The 18522-nt window shown below is 37.0% G+C and overlaps 2 protein-coding genes across 3 annotated transcripts; one reads left to right on the top strand and one right to left on the bottom strand.

Moving 5' to 3' along the window:
* The first annotated feature begins 4910 nt into the window (after positions 1-4910).
* Positions 4911-8092, top strand: LOC109148845. The gene is made up of 7 exons (XM_019296594.1): positions 4911-5418; positions 5859-5945; positions 6022-6279; positions 6576-6740; positions 6813-6866; positions 6952-7098; positions 7525-8092. The coding sequence occupies exons 1-7, from the start codon at positions 5215-5217 to the stop codon at positions 7900-7902; spliced, it is 1293 nt and encodes a 430-aa protein (XP_019152139.1). The 5' UTR covers positions 4911-5214; the 3' UTR covers positions 7903-8092.
* Positions 8093-12381: 4289 nt separating this feature from the next.
* Positions 12382-14584, bottom strand: LOC109148846. Of its 2 annotated transcripts, none has more exons than XM_019296596.1 (5): positions 14216-14584; positions 13891-14110; positions 12999-13284; positions 12794-12871; positions 12382-12688 (listed from the first exon to the last, which is right to left on the bottom strand). In XM_019296596.1, the coding sequence occupies exons 2-5, from the start codon at positions 14073-14075 to the stop codon at positions 12638-12640; spliced, it is 600 nt and encodes a 199-aa protein (XP_019152141.1). In that variant the 5' UTR covers positions 14076-14110; positions 14216-14584; the 3' UTR covers positions 12382-12637. The 2 variants fall into 2 exon arrangements, with proteins under 2 accessions (XP_019152141.1, XP_019152140.1); XM_019296595.1 differs by having other exon boundaries at positions 13891-14119; positions 14216-14583.
* Positions 14585-18522: the final 3938 nt, after the last annotated feature.

Below are 18522 nucleotides of genomic sequence, written 5' to 3'. Positions count from 1 at the left end.
TGAAGAATCAGTAGCACACAAACTAAGTCTATCGTCTTTGCATCAATTCACTAAATTGAAATTTGAGAATAACGCAATTTAATTTACCTAATCCACTACAACAACATGCGTCAATTCACTAAATTGAAATTTGAGAATAACGCAATTTAATTTACCCAATCCACAACAACAACCTAATAACAATAACACAAATAAGTCAAATTAAATATTTAAATTAGGAAGGTTGTGAGTTCAAGCCTCAGTGGAGGCGTTATTAGCTCTTTGTGTTTCAGTAGGTTGAGAAAGTATATGAACAGATACTACAATGTAATAGGAGCTAGTAGCATTCAAAAAAATATATATTTAAATAAGGGAAAATAGCATTTTTCCCCCTGAGTTATATACTTATAGCACTTTTTCCCCCTGAATTATTCAAGTGGCTGTTTTTTCCCTTGAAATGTTAAATGGACACATTTACCCTTACATTTATTTTTCTTCTCCAACAAATTATGACCACGATTTGGTTCAAACCGAACAGACATTATAGCAACCAAATCGAAATATTCCAATTATAATTTAGAAGTGAAACCCGATATTTAGAGTTTATTAAAATCGTGAACCGGAACGGCCGATTCATGTTCCGAACTGAAAAAAATAAAATACATTTATTGTTGAATTTAGATTATTTTAAAATAAGAAATAAAAGTTTAAAATAAAGACGATTCAAAATCGTGAATTGGATCTGGAACCGTCGGTTTACGGTTCAGGATCTAGTTTTTTTTCGATTCATAAATTTAATAAACTGAAATCCAAGTATTGAGTTCTGACCTGAATCATAACCGGAATCTTTCAATTCGATTGCTATAGTGTCCGGTTCAGTTCGAACCGAGCCATGGTCATCCCTACGTATAAGCAATAATTTGTTGGAAAAAATAAATAAATAAAATGTTTACTTTAAGGGTAGAAATATCAATTTAATAAATCAGAGGGGAAAATCGCTACTTTTAGAATAAATGAGGGGGCTAATGTGCTTACATAAATAATTCAGGGGAAAAAAGTGCTATAAGTATACAACTTAGGAGGAAAAAGTGCCATTTTTCCTTTAAATAATTAAATTAATTCAATTACCTATGCAAATTGAAATTGTTGTTGTCTCTCTAGTCTCTTCTATCACTTTGTGTCTCTTTCTGCTGCTAGCGCTAGATTAGGGAATAGGCCAATAGGGATTTAGGGTAGGTTTGTTGAGTTACGTTGTTCGAAGCCGTAACTGTTTCCTGCTGAAGTGCCGATATATATACTACATTTTTCTTAAATATGGGGCCCTGTGCGCTGGCCTTGGAAAAATTTGCCAAGGACTGGCCCTGAAGATAAGATAGGGCTCTCATCCCCTTTATTAGAAGTAAAAAGGTCATTAAAATAGGTAATTGCTACCCTGCCACCTCCTGCTTTCCCTCAATCGAATACTTATCTTGATTTTTTAGCGGGTGAATGACGTTTCTATGCTACCTTTGACGAGCCAAGGTATGAAAGTACCGGGTATTCATGTCCTCATCCCTAAGCCAAAACTGTTTAACCCGTTGCTGCCAATGCTATTTTGGTCTTTTAGTAGTTGAAGATAAACTTGTTGGGCATTTTGGTACTCCCTTAGACTCCTCTCATCAGCCTTGGGTATGGGTGACTACGGTTCGATTTGAACCGTAATCGTTACTGTGCTAACCGGAACCAATAAGGTTACGGTTAAGGTTTTCAAAATATTGGAACCGGACGGTTCCGGTTCCAAACCATAAAAAAAAAAAAAAAAATTAAGTTGATATTTGAAAAGCCAAAGCCGCAAGGCTTTGACTTTTCAAAAGTCTAGAGGCAAATTATGCCCTGGAAATGTGTTCACCATGAATGGTGAACACGGATCCAAACGGTGCCGTTTTTACGGAAAAAAAAAATCGCTAATGTGGTGTTAACGGCGCGCGTTTGGTCAGATTATGAATTTTCTTTTATGAGATTATGAATGTACTATAAATTCATAATCTCATAACAAAAAATTCATAATCGCATAAAAGAAAAACATTTATTAAATTATGAATTTTCTGTTATGAGATTATGAATTTACTGTAAATTCATAATCTCATAACAGAAAATTCATAATCTCATAATAGAAAATTCATAATCTCATAAAAGAAAATTCATAATTTCATAACTGCATTTTCATAAATCCATGCAATTATGAATGTGCAGGCATGGATTTATGAATGTGCAGTTATGAAATTATGAATTTTCTTTTTATGAGATTATGTTGAAGAAGCTTGCACGAAGAAGAAGTGAAACCGCAAAATGTGAAAATGAAGAAGAAAAGTCGCGCGGTTAATTAAGGAAAAAAAAAAAGATAACGGTGCACTGTTACCATTGGGACCGTGTTCACCATTCATGGCATAACGATCCAAGTCTAGACCAGCAAGCCACTGGCGTAGGTACGCCAGTGGCCTGCTGGCTGGCCTAATGGCCAATAGCATGGCCATTGGCCCAAACTTTTAACATTAGTTTTTTTTTTTTTTTTTTTTTTTTTTTTTTTTTTTTTTTTAATTTCGGTTAGAACCGGAACCGGAACCTTAATATAACGTTTCGGTTTCGATTTCACCATTTGCGGAACTGAAACTGGTAGTTCCAAACCGGAATCGGAATTACGGTCACCCCTAGCCTTGGCCTTCGTTCTATCCATAATGCAACGACAATTCTCCAATAGTCCCCTTATCTCCTTCCTACGACGTTTACCCCAATCCTTAATAGAATCACCACAAACCGTAATTTTTTCCAATAACCCCAAGTCAGCGTGATCTCCTAGACCCTTCCACTATGTCACGTCATTACATCTCTCTCAATCACTCATTTTTTAAACGATTACAACGGGTATGTCTAGGTTGGAAGTGACGAACATGGACTAATAAAAGAAGAAGATGATCACTACCCCCACATGAGATGGATTCTGCCCGTGCATCTTGGAACAAATCAACCCACCCATCAAAGCAAAAAAAAGGGTCAAGCTTCTCCTGGGCCCAATCACCCGTACCCCTACCTCGTTCCCAAGTGAATTGACAGCCGGCAAAAAGGAAAATAAGACAAGTAGCTATTTCTAATTGCATCCCTAAAACCGTTTAATTAATAGATGAACATGATGCGGAACCCTCCCAGTTTTGTTACAAGAGTCCAACAAATTGTTAAAATCCTCCATTACTACCCAAAGAAGAGAAGATAAGGATGAGAGATACCTCAAAAGATCCCAAGAATACTGTCGGCGAGCCCGTTCAGGATAGTCATAGAATCTGGTATAACGCCATTCAGGTAGCCCAGCAGCAAGGCGAATGATGGCATCAATGTGGCGTTGGGAATAGCTGGTAATCCGCAGCTCAATATCATCTGACCATAACAAAGCCAGACCTCCGCTTCTACCAACAACGTCAACAACAAGAGCATTTTGGTAGCCTAGTTTTATTCGAACACTAGTTAATTTTGTTTGATCACACATAGTCTCACAAAGAAAAATAACTTTAGCCCTATGTAAACGGACCATGTCCGAAAGAACATAAACTATCATAGGCGGACCTAGCCCACGACAGTTCCAGGCTATGAGACTCATTGGGCTTGGCGGGCCTGCATCACAAGACCCGCCTCAAAAGAAGTAGAAACAGCTGAGACATCCATCATGCTTTGGCTTTCATCTGACATATGCCCAATAATTGCCTCATCCAAGCCCACAACACGCATACGTTTTGTATCAATAAAAACCACCCCTTCATCTTCCACAATGTCAACATTCTCATTTAAAGTCTCATTTAATCCCCCGGACAGCCTCACTAGTTCCACGGACAGTATTGACCACAACACTTCCCTTCATTAAATGCGATCCATAATGACGACGGTTACTATCCATAATTGGCTTCTAAGAATCGCCGGGTTGTCCCTTCGAGTGCTCTATCACCAACCTAGGGGTGTTCAATCAATTAACCGAACTGAATTAACTGAAGTTTTTTTTCTTTAACTGTTAACCGAACCGAAGTTTGCTCTACCGAATTCACCGAACCGATTTTTTTTCGGTTAATCGGTCGGTTAACCGATTAATCGAACTTTTTAAAGCTAAAATTTAAAATTCTAAAAATAACACCTAAAATAATAAATCCAATTAAAATAAAATACATATCATAATAAATTCATAACAAAATATACAAAAACATGAATTATAAACTCCAAACATCCATAACTTCAAATTAGTATTTGTATTTATATTATTATTTATACATATATTAAAAACTTTGGTTAACATTTCGGTTAATTCGGTTAACCGACCTTTCGAACCGAATTTACCGTTAACCAAAGTTTTAAAATTCCTTTAACCATTAACCGAACCAAAAAAAATTCGGTTAAAAAACGATTAACCGAAAATTATCCGAAGTTTGCACACCCCTACACCAACCATCGATTCATCTGCGACGAGTTCGATCCACGGCCTCCTGCATGGAGGTCAGGTCCCTAGGGTTTGTGGGGCAGGTCAGGTCCGATCCCTAGGAAAAAATCATATTCGATTTATGTTTTCATGATCTTGGGAATGAATTAATGAAGTTCAATATATAATCCGACAAATGGGCTATACAAAATATTTAAAAAACTTTGTGGAGCTTAATTCAATGGTGCAAGAGTCACTTGAAATCTTTCTCCAACTAATAAGGTAAGCTTGAAAACTTGATTTATCAAAAATATAAAAAGAGAAGAAAATATAGAATTTAATGCTCCACTCTCCTCCACTCGACCACTCAGCCATCAATCCCCACTTTCCAATCGCAGTCTTCCCTTTTGCAGAGTCTCCTTTTTACCCCTCCCTCGTGTCTTTCAGAAAATAGAATAAAATCATAACAAAATATTTAATTCAAAAAAAGGGGAGAGTATATTATAACGACAGAAGAGAGACGGACACCTCTCTGGATTTTCATTGGATTTCTCGAGGTGCAGAAGAGAGAGAAAGAAAGAGAGAGAGAGAGAGAGAAAACCATCACACTCCCACTGTCCGAAACGCTTGGGGGACATTGTTAATTCTGAGTGGGTGCGTAGGATAAGCAGCGTTGGGATGCGCAGGATAAGAGCCTGCTTCCTTGTAGCCATGGCGAACAACTGATAAGCAGCTCCAAGCGACTCCGAGAGTGTGCACTGGGCCTGGGCCTCTTGTTTTCCTAGTGGAACTTGTTTGTGGGAATGGCGAGTGTGGCGTATTTTAGCAGTAGCCATTGCCGGAAGGGGAGGAGGAGGAGGGTGGTAGCAGTAGCTCTGTTCTTTCTCTACTTCTGCGGCTGTCTGGTGTCGCTATCTTGCGCTGCTAGGTTGTCGGCCGCCATGCAAAAGCTTGAGGTGCAGAAGCACTTGAAAAGGCTAAACAAAACTCCCGTGAAAACGATTGAGGTACATCCCCACCCCCCCTCCCCCTCCCCCTTTCTGTGCTTTTCTTGATTTTGCACTTCAAATTTGATGGGTATAAAGTGTTTTATCCTGGGTAGCCCAAAGATTTTTGAGTGATTTCTTGAATCTACTGACTTCTTGCTATCTGGGTTTTTTTCTGGCTTGATGGTAAAGATCAGTTTCCTTTCATTTTTTGTTTGAGCTATTATTGTTCATGTTCTTGTTTTTGTGATATTATGGATAATGAGACAAGGTTTTAAAATGGAATGATTTTTCTCTGTTTTTTGGACTTATTTCATTTTCAGCTGTCTCTTCCCTCGTTTGCTTCTTTCTTTTATGAGAATAATTTTTCTTCAATAAAGTAGGAGAAGTTTACAGTGTTTAAATAGAAGTTTATGGTTTGAGTCTCAAGAAAATGGTTGAATTTGATAAACTATAAACAGAGTCCGGATGGAGATATCATTGACTGTGTACACATCTCCAAGCAGCCAGCTTTTGATCACCCATTCCTAAAAGACCACAAAATCCAGGTTCATTTTCCTTTTCCTACTTTTTCCAGTTATTTTAATATGTTGTTCTGATCATTTTACTTGTGTTAATGTTCAGATGAGGCCAAGTTACCACCCAGAGGGGCTATATGATGTGAATAAGGAGTCAATGGGACCTAAAGAAAGAACAGGCTCTATTGCTCAGTTGTGGCACATGAATGGAAGGTGCCCTGAGGATACCATTCCTGTAAGGAGGACAAAGGAAGACGACGTGTTGAGGGCGAGTTCGGTGAGAAGGTATGGGAAGAAGAAGAGTAGAAGCATCCCTAAGCCCATGGGGAGTGATCCTGACCTCATTAACCAAAGTGGTCATCAGGTAATTCGTTAACTTTTGTGACCCTAGCCAGTAAAGGACCACAAGAAGGTAAACCAGCTTAGGTTGCCCATAGCTGATCGGCTAAACCAAGAAGGCTGGGATTCGAACTCGTTATCAGCCTAGGTTACCCATAGCTGACTGGCTCAAACCAAGAAAGTTGGGATTGGAACTCGTGAACTTGTGGTTACAAGTTTGTATCTTTAGCCAGCTTGGTTGGGGTTACTCACTATCAATAACGTTTCTTGATTTGCCTTGCATTTGTGAATTTGGTTCTGACTACTTTTGTTGATGACTAGCACGCAATTGCTTATGTTGAGGGCGAGAGGTATTACGGAGCAAAGGCCACTATTAACGTTTGGGAGCCACAAGTTCAGCAGCCAAACGAGTTCAGCTTGTCTCAGCTCTGGATACTAGCTGGTTCTTTTGGCGAAGACCTTAACAGCATTGAAGCTGGATGGCAGGTATATTTTCCCGAGACCAGCTAGAATACTTTGCTCCATTCCGAGTCTAATGGAACGACATATGTATCATAGGTGAGCCCGGACCTCTATGGGGACAATAACACAAGGCTGTTTACTTACTGGACAGTAAGTTTACTGATTTATTTACTGTAAATTTACAGTCTTTGTTATCTTAATGAATTTCACTGATGTTTCCCGAAAAAATCTGTAGAGTGATGCATATCAGGCCACGGGTTGCTACAACCTCCTTTGTTCTGGCTTTATTCAGACTAACAGTGAAATTGCAATGGGTGCAAGCATCTCTCCTGTTTCTGGCTATCGAAACTCCCAGTACGATATCAATATTCTTATCTGGAAGGTAAATTCCAAGAATTTTTCCCCTTCAGAATTCTATCAAGTGGTGGGCACCACCCACCACCTCTTGGACTGAGTGAAGTTTATATGGTTCACTTGAATAATTATTGAACATTATTGTGCAGGCAAAGTAGCTGAGCATATAATCGAGTAACTGTCACGAATAAAATCGTTACTCGCTCTGTATTACTTGTATATTGTCGAGAAATTTAGGAATGAATGAATGAATTAAACACTGTCTCTTTGTATTGTACATTATGATTACTATTGCACATACTGTTCCACTTGTGGCCGAAAACCTCGAGGGCCTTGTTCTCCACTCCACAGTATATCACTTATTTAGCTGAAACAGTTTATGATTACAACTTTTGGGCACTTTCCCATTGCCAAAATTACTACTTTTTTGAATACTTTTTGGTCTTTCTTGTAGGATCCAAAAGGAGGGAACTGGTGGATGCAATTTGGGAACGACTACGTTTTGGGCTACTGGCCATCGTTCTTGTTCTCGTATTTAGGAGACAGTGCTTCGATGATCGAGTGGGGCGGGGAGGTGGTGAACACGGAGGCGGATGGCCAGCACACGTCTACCCAAATGGGGAGCGGGCATTTCCCGGAAGAAGGGTTTGGGAAGGCGGGTTACTTCCGGAACATTCAAGTTGTTGATAGCTCCAATAATCTCAAGTCCCCTAAAGGCTTAGGGACATATACAGAGCAGTCCAACTGCTATGATGTCCAAACAGGGAGTAATGGGGATTGGGGTCATTACTTCTATTTTGGAGGCCCTGGTAGAAACCCTAATTGCCCATGAAGCTAAAAAGTGAAAAAAGAATTGTCATCATCTCTGTATAACTCATTCAATGCAGCAAGCAGTCTGAATGTCTAATGCCTTCTCTACCATCTTCTGTGTTAGTTTTATATATTATTACTAGGTTAAGTTAGTAGTAAATAATAATGTGAACTTATTTTTTTCTAGAGCTTAGTTTTGACCACCCTTCTTATATAGCCTTTTTTTTTTTTTTTGGTTTGGGAGTTCCTACATGCAAGTGAATGGCAAAGTGGACAAGTTTCTTAAAAGCTTAAAAAGAAACTAGCATAGCATTAGTTTTCTAAGTTTGACCTTATGTTCACACAACCCTCCCTAGATAAGAAAAAAAAAGTATCAAGTAATACTTTTACACTTGTCAACAATTTAGGGAGGGCAACGAGGTGGGAAATGGGGTTCTATCCCTGCCCTTGAATTCATCCCCCGCCCCGTTCCCTAATGGGATGGGGATTTAGCCCCGATTCTCATTTTTGCGGGGAATATATATATATATATATATATATATATATATATATATATATATATATATATATATTCTATAAAATAATATTTTGTTTAAATTATATAATTAATTTATAAATTTATATATTTAAATATCCAATTAGCCTGACCTTCAATTGTCTAAAAATATTAGTACAAAATACTTAAAACACTAAACAATATTTAAATATTTAAATTATTCAAAACTTAAGTCCTTAACCAAAATATTACATATCCATACATAATGATTTGAAAAAAAAAAAATCAAAAGTCAAAATTAAATATTAGTTCATTTAAATATTAGCCTTTCAAAAAAAAAAATATATTAACATATTATGCCAAAGACTTTGTGGTCTAATGGCATGACGTGATTCTCTCATATGGGAGGTCATGTGTAAAGTAGTTATAAACAGATACTGCACTGTAACAGAGTCAGTAATACTAAAAAAAAAATATTACTCCATAGCATATTATATTATATATAATTATATAATATAATATATATTTCAGGGACGGGGTTGAATTGACATCCCTACTCAACATTACTTATAAGGAAGGGAAAGTGTAATACTTTTGATGCAAAATGTAATATTTTACATAAAAAATTTAATATAAGTATTACATTTTAATATTGAACCGATAAAAATTCATGAAACAATCTTATACAAGTATGACTTTAAATAAATTCCCCTAGATACCGTGGAAAGCAAAAATAGACTAATAGAGAAATAGAGAAATTTCATTCTTCCAAAGGTTGAGGTACATCATAACTAGGGGTGGAAATAGGCCAGGCCGAGCCAGGCTTTTGAAAATTAGGCTTGGGCCTGTTAGGAAAAGTTAAAGCCTAGGCCTGGGCCTGGGCCTGTATGTAGGCTTTTTTTTAGGCTCAAGCCTGAGCCTGCAGTAGGCCTGACCTGGTCTGAAGCCTTTTTAAAAGCATATTTACTAAATAGGCTTTTAAAAAGGCTTCAAAGTAGGTTTTAAATAGGCTTTGAGCCTATTTAAAGCCTACATTTTAAAGCTTTTTAATAAATTACAATCAACCAATAATCATAATAATTAATAAATAACAAAACCAAAGTCATATTTTATAATAAACTTTCCAACATAAGTTTAATAAGTAGGAGTTCATAATACAAAAACCATACAAGTTTTATAACTTCAAGTCCATAATACAAAAGTCTACTACAAATTTAACAACAACAGAAATCGTAAGTCCACAATACAAACATACAAACATTAAACATAATAACGACAATAGTATTCAAACATAAAATGAAACAAGTCATGGCTTCAACATAATCTCCTCTTGTCCGGAATCTCCCTACACAATGAAAAAAAAATTGAGAATAAATAATAAAGTCTATTACAAGTTCAAGTGTTCATAATTCATAAATCATAAATATTAAAGTAAGAAGTAGTAATATAAAATAATATAATATAAAATATTAAAGTAATAAGTAGATTCTTACCTATTACTGCGTCTATTACTGCGTTTATAAACAACATTGCTTTTATATATGTTACTGCTTTTATATATATATATATATATATATATATATATATATATATATATAAACAACACAAAATTATCACAGAGGAAATGAGGACAGTATAAACTATAGTTTATCACAGAGGCAACATTGAAGTTTCATTTACTGATTAAGACTTCAACTTCCAACTTCCATTTCAAATGGATACACACTAACGTTGACAGGCAGTACTTCATTCTAGAAAATATTAGAGTTAAATTGCCATATCAAATTTAGATTCAAAGTGAAATTCATCCAATTATTATAAACGTAAGCAGGCAGTACTTCATTCGTAGTATAAATGTATAGTATAACAGTAAGAAGTATAACTCGTAGTATAACAGTAAAATAGTATAACAGCACTACAGTGTATAGTATAACTCGCACTAACCTCACTGAGTCACCGCCTCGCCGTCTCAACGGTCGCCGCCAAGCAGAGTTGTAGTTGGCAGTCGTAGTCTCCGCGTCGCCAGTACTTCAGGTCAGTCCTATCCGTCGTGGTCTCGATTGACGATTGGGAATTACGGATTGACGATTGGGATTTGGAGATGACTGATGAGGATGACGGATTGACGATTAGGGAGTCTAGGGTTATCAGTTATGACTTGGACACTTGGTTAATGTTATATATATATATATATATATATACATATATATATATATATATATATATATATATATATACTGGGTTATATTATAAATATTAAAAAATATTAGTTATAAAGTATAATATAAAATAATTAAATATATATTTTATATATATTATATATATATAAATAGGCCAGGCCTGCAGGCTCATAGGCCAGGCTTTCACATATAGGCCTGAGCCTATTTAACTAAATAGGCTTTTAAATAGGCCTAGGCCTGGCCTTTTAACTAAACAGACCAGGTCAGGCCAGGCCCTAAATAGGCCAGGCCATAGGCCCCTATGTAGGGGACTGGCCTATTCCCACCCCTAATCATAACCCTATCTTTTTTGGAGTATTTTCCTTTTAATTTGACAAAAAAATATCATTGTTTAGAAATAAGGATTTTGAACCCCTCCAAGTCCTTGATTTAAAAATTGAGTTAATACCTAAAATCGTCCTCGACTATAGTGATTTTTCTCAATTTCGTCCTAAACAACTTTGGTGACCTAATATCGTCCCAGACTTTTGTGTTTCGCTCAATTTAGTCCCAGAATTTTGTGTTTTTGCTCAATTTAGTCCCTCATTTGTTATTCTGTCCATTTGGTGTTAAATAAATAGACAATTCAGTAATTTTAATATTGGCATCTCTTTACTCATAGACATGTGAACTGTGAAATCCCTTTTTTTTACGAATTACTCCCAGAATTACTCCTAAAACTGCGAATATAAAATTTGATTTGCAGGTACGAGAGTAATTCTGCGTGTAATTCGTACAAGAAAGAGGAATTTCGCACTTCACAAGTTGAAAGTAAAGAGAGATCAATATTGACATTACTGAATTGTCCCTTAATTTAACACCAATTTGACGGAATAATAAATGGAGGACTAAATTGAGCGAAACACAAAAGTCTGGGACGATATTAGGTCACCAAAGTCGTTTAGGATGAAATTGAGAAAAACCACTATAGTCGAAGACGATTTTGGGTATTAACTCTTTAAAAATTATGTGCTTGAATTTAACATTCAATTAACAAATTATATACGTGTAGATAAATTAAAAACATAACTACAAACACATAATATGTTAACTATAGGTACATAATATACTATTATCATTGTCGGAAATAAGGCTGTTACTCTCAAAGCTATCATGTGTATATAATTTGTTTAACCCTTTTTACCGTGCCTTCTTAAGCCTTTTATACAAGCTAGGAAGACTAAAACACTCGGCCTATCATTAATGAAATGAATGAAGTTATAAATGCCATAAATGCCTTTAATCTTGAGATGTTCTCTTCATCTCCTTTGCGACGAAATGTCTCAATGGTCGATCTCATCATTGCCCTTAACTCCACACTGATTGCCTCATTACAGCTCTCTCGTCGGGTACTCAAATCACTCTTCACATTATCAGACCAGTACGGATGGTTGCTGCATTCCTTTTGTTCTTCTAGCCGGTTGGCTATCTCACCCAAACATCTTTCCTCCCTTCTAAGCGACTGGTTTCTCCAACCCCTCTACCCCTTAATCTGGCCAATCTCTTTAACCGCTCGGCCCCTCCGACGGATTAATTGAGCCACTCAACTCCACCAAGTTGGCCGATTGACGCTCTTATCCGACACCTTGACCCCAGTGCTTCATCTACCCCGACAGGTCCTCAACGTGGCTAGGCTGACTCTTCCAAGGTTGTGCTAACTCCTCCAGGATTGGAGTGGTAAATAGTTTCAGGCCCAAGAGACATGGGTCTTCCATTGGGCCAACTCTAGTCACAATTTCTGTTTCCTTTTTTCTTTGTAGTTAAATGTGGCCCAGAGGATCCTATGTCAAGAAATGTAAAGGCAGAAGCCATAAAATAATGCAGTGAATTTTTAACATAGCATGAAATCAAGGGAAGCAAATGCACAAATAAACACAATCTGGAAACTGTATTAACATCAAAATGGGAATGAGATTAGAACAGCACAGCCCAAATTTCTACCCCCTCAACACTATCTATCACTACTACAAGTTACCAAAAGGGAAAATATCAAATCAATCTCCATCTCCACCCTCTCCTCTTATCTTTTCTTCTCCCAAATCTCATTCCGAGTCGCTTTCCATGCTTCCCATTGCCTTTAACCCTCTTGGCTTCTGTAACACAAACAAAATCCAAAAAAAAAAAAACAGTCTTTGTTAACATGGTAGATAGCTCAAAACAACCAATTTTTTTTTAAGGTATGAACAATGGCTAAATACCTTCTTGGAAGTCTTCTTCTCCCTCACTTCATACCTCTCTTGGCACAAATCTGACAACCATGTACCTGGAGTCACCAACTGCGAGAAAAGAAAGGTTGGAATTTGATTTGGAATGAGTGAGAGAGATTACAGAGATATCAGAACAACCCGTATTGCAAAAAGTTGTGTTTTCTTCTTTAGATCTGTTCGAGAAACGAACACTTACAAGAATGGTTCTTTGAATCAACTTTGCCCTCTTCTTAGGCCTCTGAGGAAGTTTACAACCTTTCATGGCCATGAAATCTTCTTCTTTTTCTTTACTGGATAGTGTGACGAGCAGTTTTGGCCAAACCACCTTCTTCTTCTCCTCCCTCGAGTCCATAAATAACTTGCTATGCTCATCCAATCCTACCGATCCTCTCGTCGTGTAATACCTATCTTCTTTCTCTGGCGACAATGCTGTTGTCTTTTTATTCTCGTTGTTTCCATTAGATCTATTCGTCCCCAGATCCCTATAACATCATAAGTTATACCCAGAAAACTTTTAGCACATATTCAACCCGGTAGACAATAATAAATCCGTTTTGGAAAATATGGAATCTACCAACAGCTATTACTATACCTCCTATCCAACCAACCAGATAAATACTATACAATTCAAAATAGAAAAGAATCATTTTCCAGAAGAGATGACAGCATATGTATGTATTGGCCAGACTGAACCCATTGTAAAAACTCAATACTCTTAATTCAATTCAATAACATAGTAACTTTGTATCTACTCAAAACTCCATTTTAAGAAAAACCCTTTATTAGCAGCTTTCCAACATTTTTAGTAAATGATTACAAAATCAAATCTCAGAGAATTTTCAGGAAAAAATCACAGAAGAATTAACAGAGAGTACACAAATCTCCATCTGTACTGGAAAACCTAATCAAGATCCAAACTTTATCCTATACAGCACCATTAAAAACACAAGAATGAGTGTTCATTCATTCACAGTTTATCCCACAAACTTTCTCAATAACCTAAACAAGAATAGAAACAATATCATCACTAAAAATAATGCATTTATCAAAATTCAAAAGTAAAAATATTCTCAGTTTCTTGTTGTTACCTGTTGATACGACAAGGAGATGAAGCAGCAGCAGCAACATTAGCCTCTTTGCTATTATCAACAACTCTAGATGTGATTTTCCTCTTCACCACACCCCCACCCCCATCAGATTTCCCATTTGAAACCGATTCCTTCACCTTCATACATCTCAGTCTTTTCCTACTCCCCCACTGTAACTTATCCATGCCCCTCTTCTGTCTCTGAAGAATATTTCTGTATTCTATATACCCTTCAAACAGAAAACCATAAAGGCCGTGAATTTATACAACAGATTTTCACAGGAAATGCACCAAAATACAAAAACAAAAAGTTCACTGAGTCCTACCAATAGATCTGCGGAGATGACTTCAAATACTCCCCAGAAAATGTCTGCACTTCAAGAAAGAAAAAATAAAAACATTGGTGGGTATTGTAATTCCCATGAAAATGGATTAAATACACGGAGAAAAGATGATTATATCAGACATATAACGAGGGAGAGCAGAAAACACCAAGAGAATTATGAGAAAAAGATTGGATTTTTAAGAATTTTTTTTTTTTTTTCTTTTCTCCTGGGAAGAAAGCAATGTTCTTTCTCAGGGAAAATTGAGACTAAAAAAGAAGAAAAATTCCAATCTCCTCCAAGATCTTGTCTTTCTCTCTAGGAATTAGAGGAAGAAGCAGTTGATGTTTTGATATATATATTTTTCCTCTTCTTGCTTCTCCTCCTTAGTCTTAACAGTTGAGTGGTTTCTCTCTTTCTTTCTTGGTAAAGAGTATATTTAACTGAGATAAATCTTGGCCGTCCATGATGAATGGACGGCTAGATGGAATTCCCTCCCAAGTTCCAACTGACATAAGTCTTAAGTAGCCTTACGCTCAGTCGTTTTTTTTTTTTTCTGCAACCCCTAATTTTTGGGATTTATTTAGGGAAATAAACAAATTAGAAAATCATTAATTAGGGACAGACAACTTTAATATGGGGACATCCGTGACTACTAAATAGTCCAAGCCCTTTAATCCAAACAGAGATGTCAGAAGAGTTGAGAGAGGCACGGGTCGCAGGTTTGATTGATTTACAAACACATCCACACATGTTATCTGACCTGTTTATTCCTGAGGATGTAGACCGGATAAATATGATTCCTGTTAGTCCTGATTATGAGGACTCATGGTATTGGATGGGTGACCCAAAGGGAACATATGCTGTGAAGAATGCATATAGGCGTATTGTTGGGGACTATGAGAGTAATCCGGCGGTGTTTGATAAATGGATTTCAATGTGGAAATTAAAAGTCCCTCCGAAGTGGAAGACTTTTTTGTGGAGAGCCATATGTGATATTTTATCTACAACCACTAACTTGATTATTAAAAGGGTGGAGGTGGATCCCATATGCCCAATGTGTGCTTTAGATCATGAAGATGTGTTACATGCTTTAGTGCTCTGTGAATATTCTACACTTGTTTGGAATATAACACAATTGCCTATCACTAACATTATTGCAGAATCTTTTACAACACGGCTAAAAGGGGCTTTGGCGGTCTTGACGGAGGAGCAAACCCGATTGATGGTAGCGGTATTATACTATATTTGGAGGACCCGAAACTCAGCTGTTTGGAAGGGGTCTATGATGCGGCCTACCGAAGTTGGCAAAGTAGCAGCCGCAGCGCTACAAGCATACGGCGCTGCCCAGTTTGGTCACACTCAGCCAGTTACGGCGTTGGCACCACCACCCACCGAGCCGGGTGGCGACGGTCCACGGTGCTACGTGGATGTGGGCTTCCGTCACGGCACGGGCGAGGCTACGTATGGTATACTACTAGTAGCGCCGGATAGCTCTTTTGTGGCAGCAAAAAATGGCAAATTACCTGTTTGTTTCTCACCATTTATGGCGGAGGCGCAGGCGTATAAGGAGGCACTGTCTTGGCTGCTTGAGCGGAACAACACATCAGTAAGTTTACTCACGGATTGCATGATATTGTCTACAACTATGCGGCACCACGACACACCAATTCATTCATATGTTGGGGTCACAGTTGATCAATGCAGAACACTTATGTCTTTATTTAATCGTATTTCTTTAAGTTATGTTTCCAGACATGTTAATTTACATGCGCATACTTTAGCTTCCTTAGCATTTACACATGATCAAGCTATGTACTGGGATTCTATCCCTCCTGACGCTATTGCGGCTTTGATTCATTAATACAATCGCAAGATTGACTTTCAAAAAAAAAAAATTACTAAATAATTAATTACTGACATCTTTAAATTAGGTTAGGGCTTTGTCGAGTGGGAAATGCCCAGAACTTTTAACGAACGGGATAAGGGTCAAATAAGCTCTTAAAATATATTGATTTGTGCAATTAACTCCTTCAACTTCAAAAAGCTCCAATCATAATCTCAAACTTACAAAAAAAGTACAATTAGCACTATTTTACAAGTTGTCTTTAGGTTATCGGTCAACTACTTGATGATTGAATTTTTCTAGTATGAAAGAAGGCATCAAGGCATCGACTGCCTTTGGAAGAAAGCATCAACGGATTGCCTTCTTCCAAAAGGCAGCGACAGCGACAAGCAAATGGAGCAACGGCGACAGTAACACAGTAATGGTGGTTGAAACGGAAAAATTTGTTTTGATAATAATAATAATAATAATAATAATAATAATAATAATAATAATAATAATAATAATAATAATAATAATAATTTATAGCACCGCATGCGTACATCTAGAAATTAGCTATTAATTTGAACAATTATTTGCATAAATTCAAGCAATGATAACATCAAAATACATAAACGATCCAAACCATATCTTTAATTGCACTATATAATATTTGATGTTCTAATTTAAATAATTATATATCGATTCAAATATTCTTAATATATTACAACAAGTCCATTTCGTGCATCGCACGGGTGAAAATACTAGTAATAATAATAATAATGATAATAATATAACGTGGTATTAACATGTAAATAACTTGTAAAAATACGTAAAAATGGGTTAATTGCTTGATTTTTGTGAGTTCTATGAGCTAATTGGAGCTTTTAAATTCAAGGGTTTAATTGCACATTTCAGTATGATTTGAAGGCTTATTTGACCCTTATCCCCCAACTTTATAAAAATTCTTTATTATGATAATCCGATATACTCTTTTTCTAATCTTTTTATTTTATTTTATTTGAGTCACACTAAGTTTGCTACAAAAATCATTATATATAGGGTTCAGTTCTGGTGTCCACCACTGTCTGAGTGTGAACTTAAGAACTCCTATCTCTGTTGCCCTTTTCTTATAGCCCTTTTCTTTATAATTATAAGCTCAAAATTGTTTTTTTTTTTTTTTAAGCTCTAAATTAGATATAGCCCTTTTCTTTATTCTTGTATATGCATTTAAAATAAACGTTATATTTTGTTCTTTTATAAAATAAAAAATAAAAAAATAGAAAGGTAGAAAAACCTATACTCCTTAATATGAAGTAATTCAACAAAGAATTAAAAAAGATCCAAAATTAGCAAAACCACTCGATCTTTTACTTTCTGAAAAAAAAAATCACTCGAGGTAAATGCATTATTTACAAAATCCAATTTGATTTTTTATTTTTTGAAACAACTTTTAAGCAAGATTATTCAAATGCACCAAACGGAAAGTCTTGTGATGATGTCTAACCTCTTGACTCTTGAGTATCTTCTTGTTTTATAGGGCTCATCAAGTTTGTAAGTGTATAAATGATACACATAATTTTTTTGAAATGAATTGCGACTCACTAACTTATACTTAAAGTTTTCATCGTCATATATAAGCACTCCATTCCCAAAGGGGAAGCCAATGATTGAACACTTGACATTTAGTTATAAGAATGGATGAGTGCCTACCCTTCCACTCAACCATACCCTCCAAGTTAATGATACACATAATTTAGGGTGAATCAACGATTTGGTCCCTCACTTATTCGCGATTTGTCAATGTTGCCCCTGAATCACGTATTCATCGATTTAGTCCCCGAAAATAATTGTTTTTCGTCAAATCAGTCCCTATGGCCGTATTCCATCAAGTCTCAGGCGAGAGCTCCGATTTGCCCTGGGCATTTTGGTCTTTTCACGCCTTCTTCTTCATTAACTCTGACCAAACTTCGCCGGAGAAGCTCAAGCTCGCCGGAGGGAGCTCCATCTCTTCCGCCGACGTCAGCTGCACCTCCGATGGCTTGCCTAATTAACACCTATGGTGTTATGAATCAAATCCAATGGTAAACAAGGAGAATTCTTCCATTCCTTAGCATGCAATTTGAGAATCTCAGCAAACAACCCTTTTCTGCCGTATCTCTCCATCTTAGCTCTCTCTCTCGTTCCTCTCCTCCGACGGCGAGTGCCGGCGATCCCCCGGCAGATCGCGGCGACAGGCGGCGGCTAGCTCCGTCTCTCTTCTCTCTCGGTAAAAGCTGAGCAACAACCAAACAAATCCCTATCTACCTCTCGTCTCTCCCTTCTTCTCTCGGCTAACTCATATACGGCTTCAACAACATCCGACGGCGAGACAAGGTCCATGGACCTACATCTCCCCTCCCTCTCTCTGGTGGAATCACGAAGAGGCGGAAGCAGCAGATCGGAGCAGCGACCTCCGCCCCTCTTTCTTTTCCAGCGAAGCAAA

Source organism: Ipomoea nil, unplaced genomic scaffold (assembly GCF_001879475.1).
Source record: "Ipomoea nil cultivar Tokyo-kokei standard unplaced genomic scaffold, Asagao_1.1 scaffold2144, whole genome shotgun sequence".
Lineage (NCBI taxonomy): Eukaryota > Viridiplantae > Streptophyta > Magnoliopsida > Solanales > Convolvulaceae > Ipomoea > Ipomoea nil.
Note: the sequence above shows the minus strand (reverse complement) of the source record. Positions and strands in the feature narration are given on the sequence as shown.

Coding starts and splice junctions, on each gene's coding strand:
- LOC109148846 (XM_019296596.1), bottom strand. CDS start 14,075: ATGGATAAGTTACAGTGGGGGAGTAGGAAAAGACTGAGATGTATGAAG. Junction 13,285..13,890: donor TCTCCTTGTCGTATCAACAG/GTAACAACAAGA, acceptor ATGATGTTATAG/GGATCTGGGGACGAATAGAT. Junction 12,872..12,998: donor TGATTCAAAGAACCATTCTT/GTAAGTGTTCGT, acceptor CTTTTCTCGCAG/TTGGTGACTCCAGGTACATG.
- LOC109148845 (XM_019296594.1), top strand. CDS start 5,215: ATGGCGAGTGTGGCGTATTTTAGCAGTAGCCATTGCCGGAAGGGGAGG. Junction 6,741..6,812: donor GCATTGAAGCTGGATGGCAG/GTATATTTTCCC, acceptor TATGTATCATAG/GTGAGCCCGGACCTCTATGG. Junction 7,099..7,524: donor TCAATATTCTTATCTGGAAG/GTAAATTCCAAG, acceptor TCTTTCTTGTAG/GATCCAAAAGGAGGGAACTG.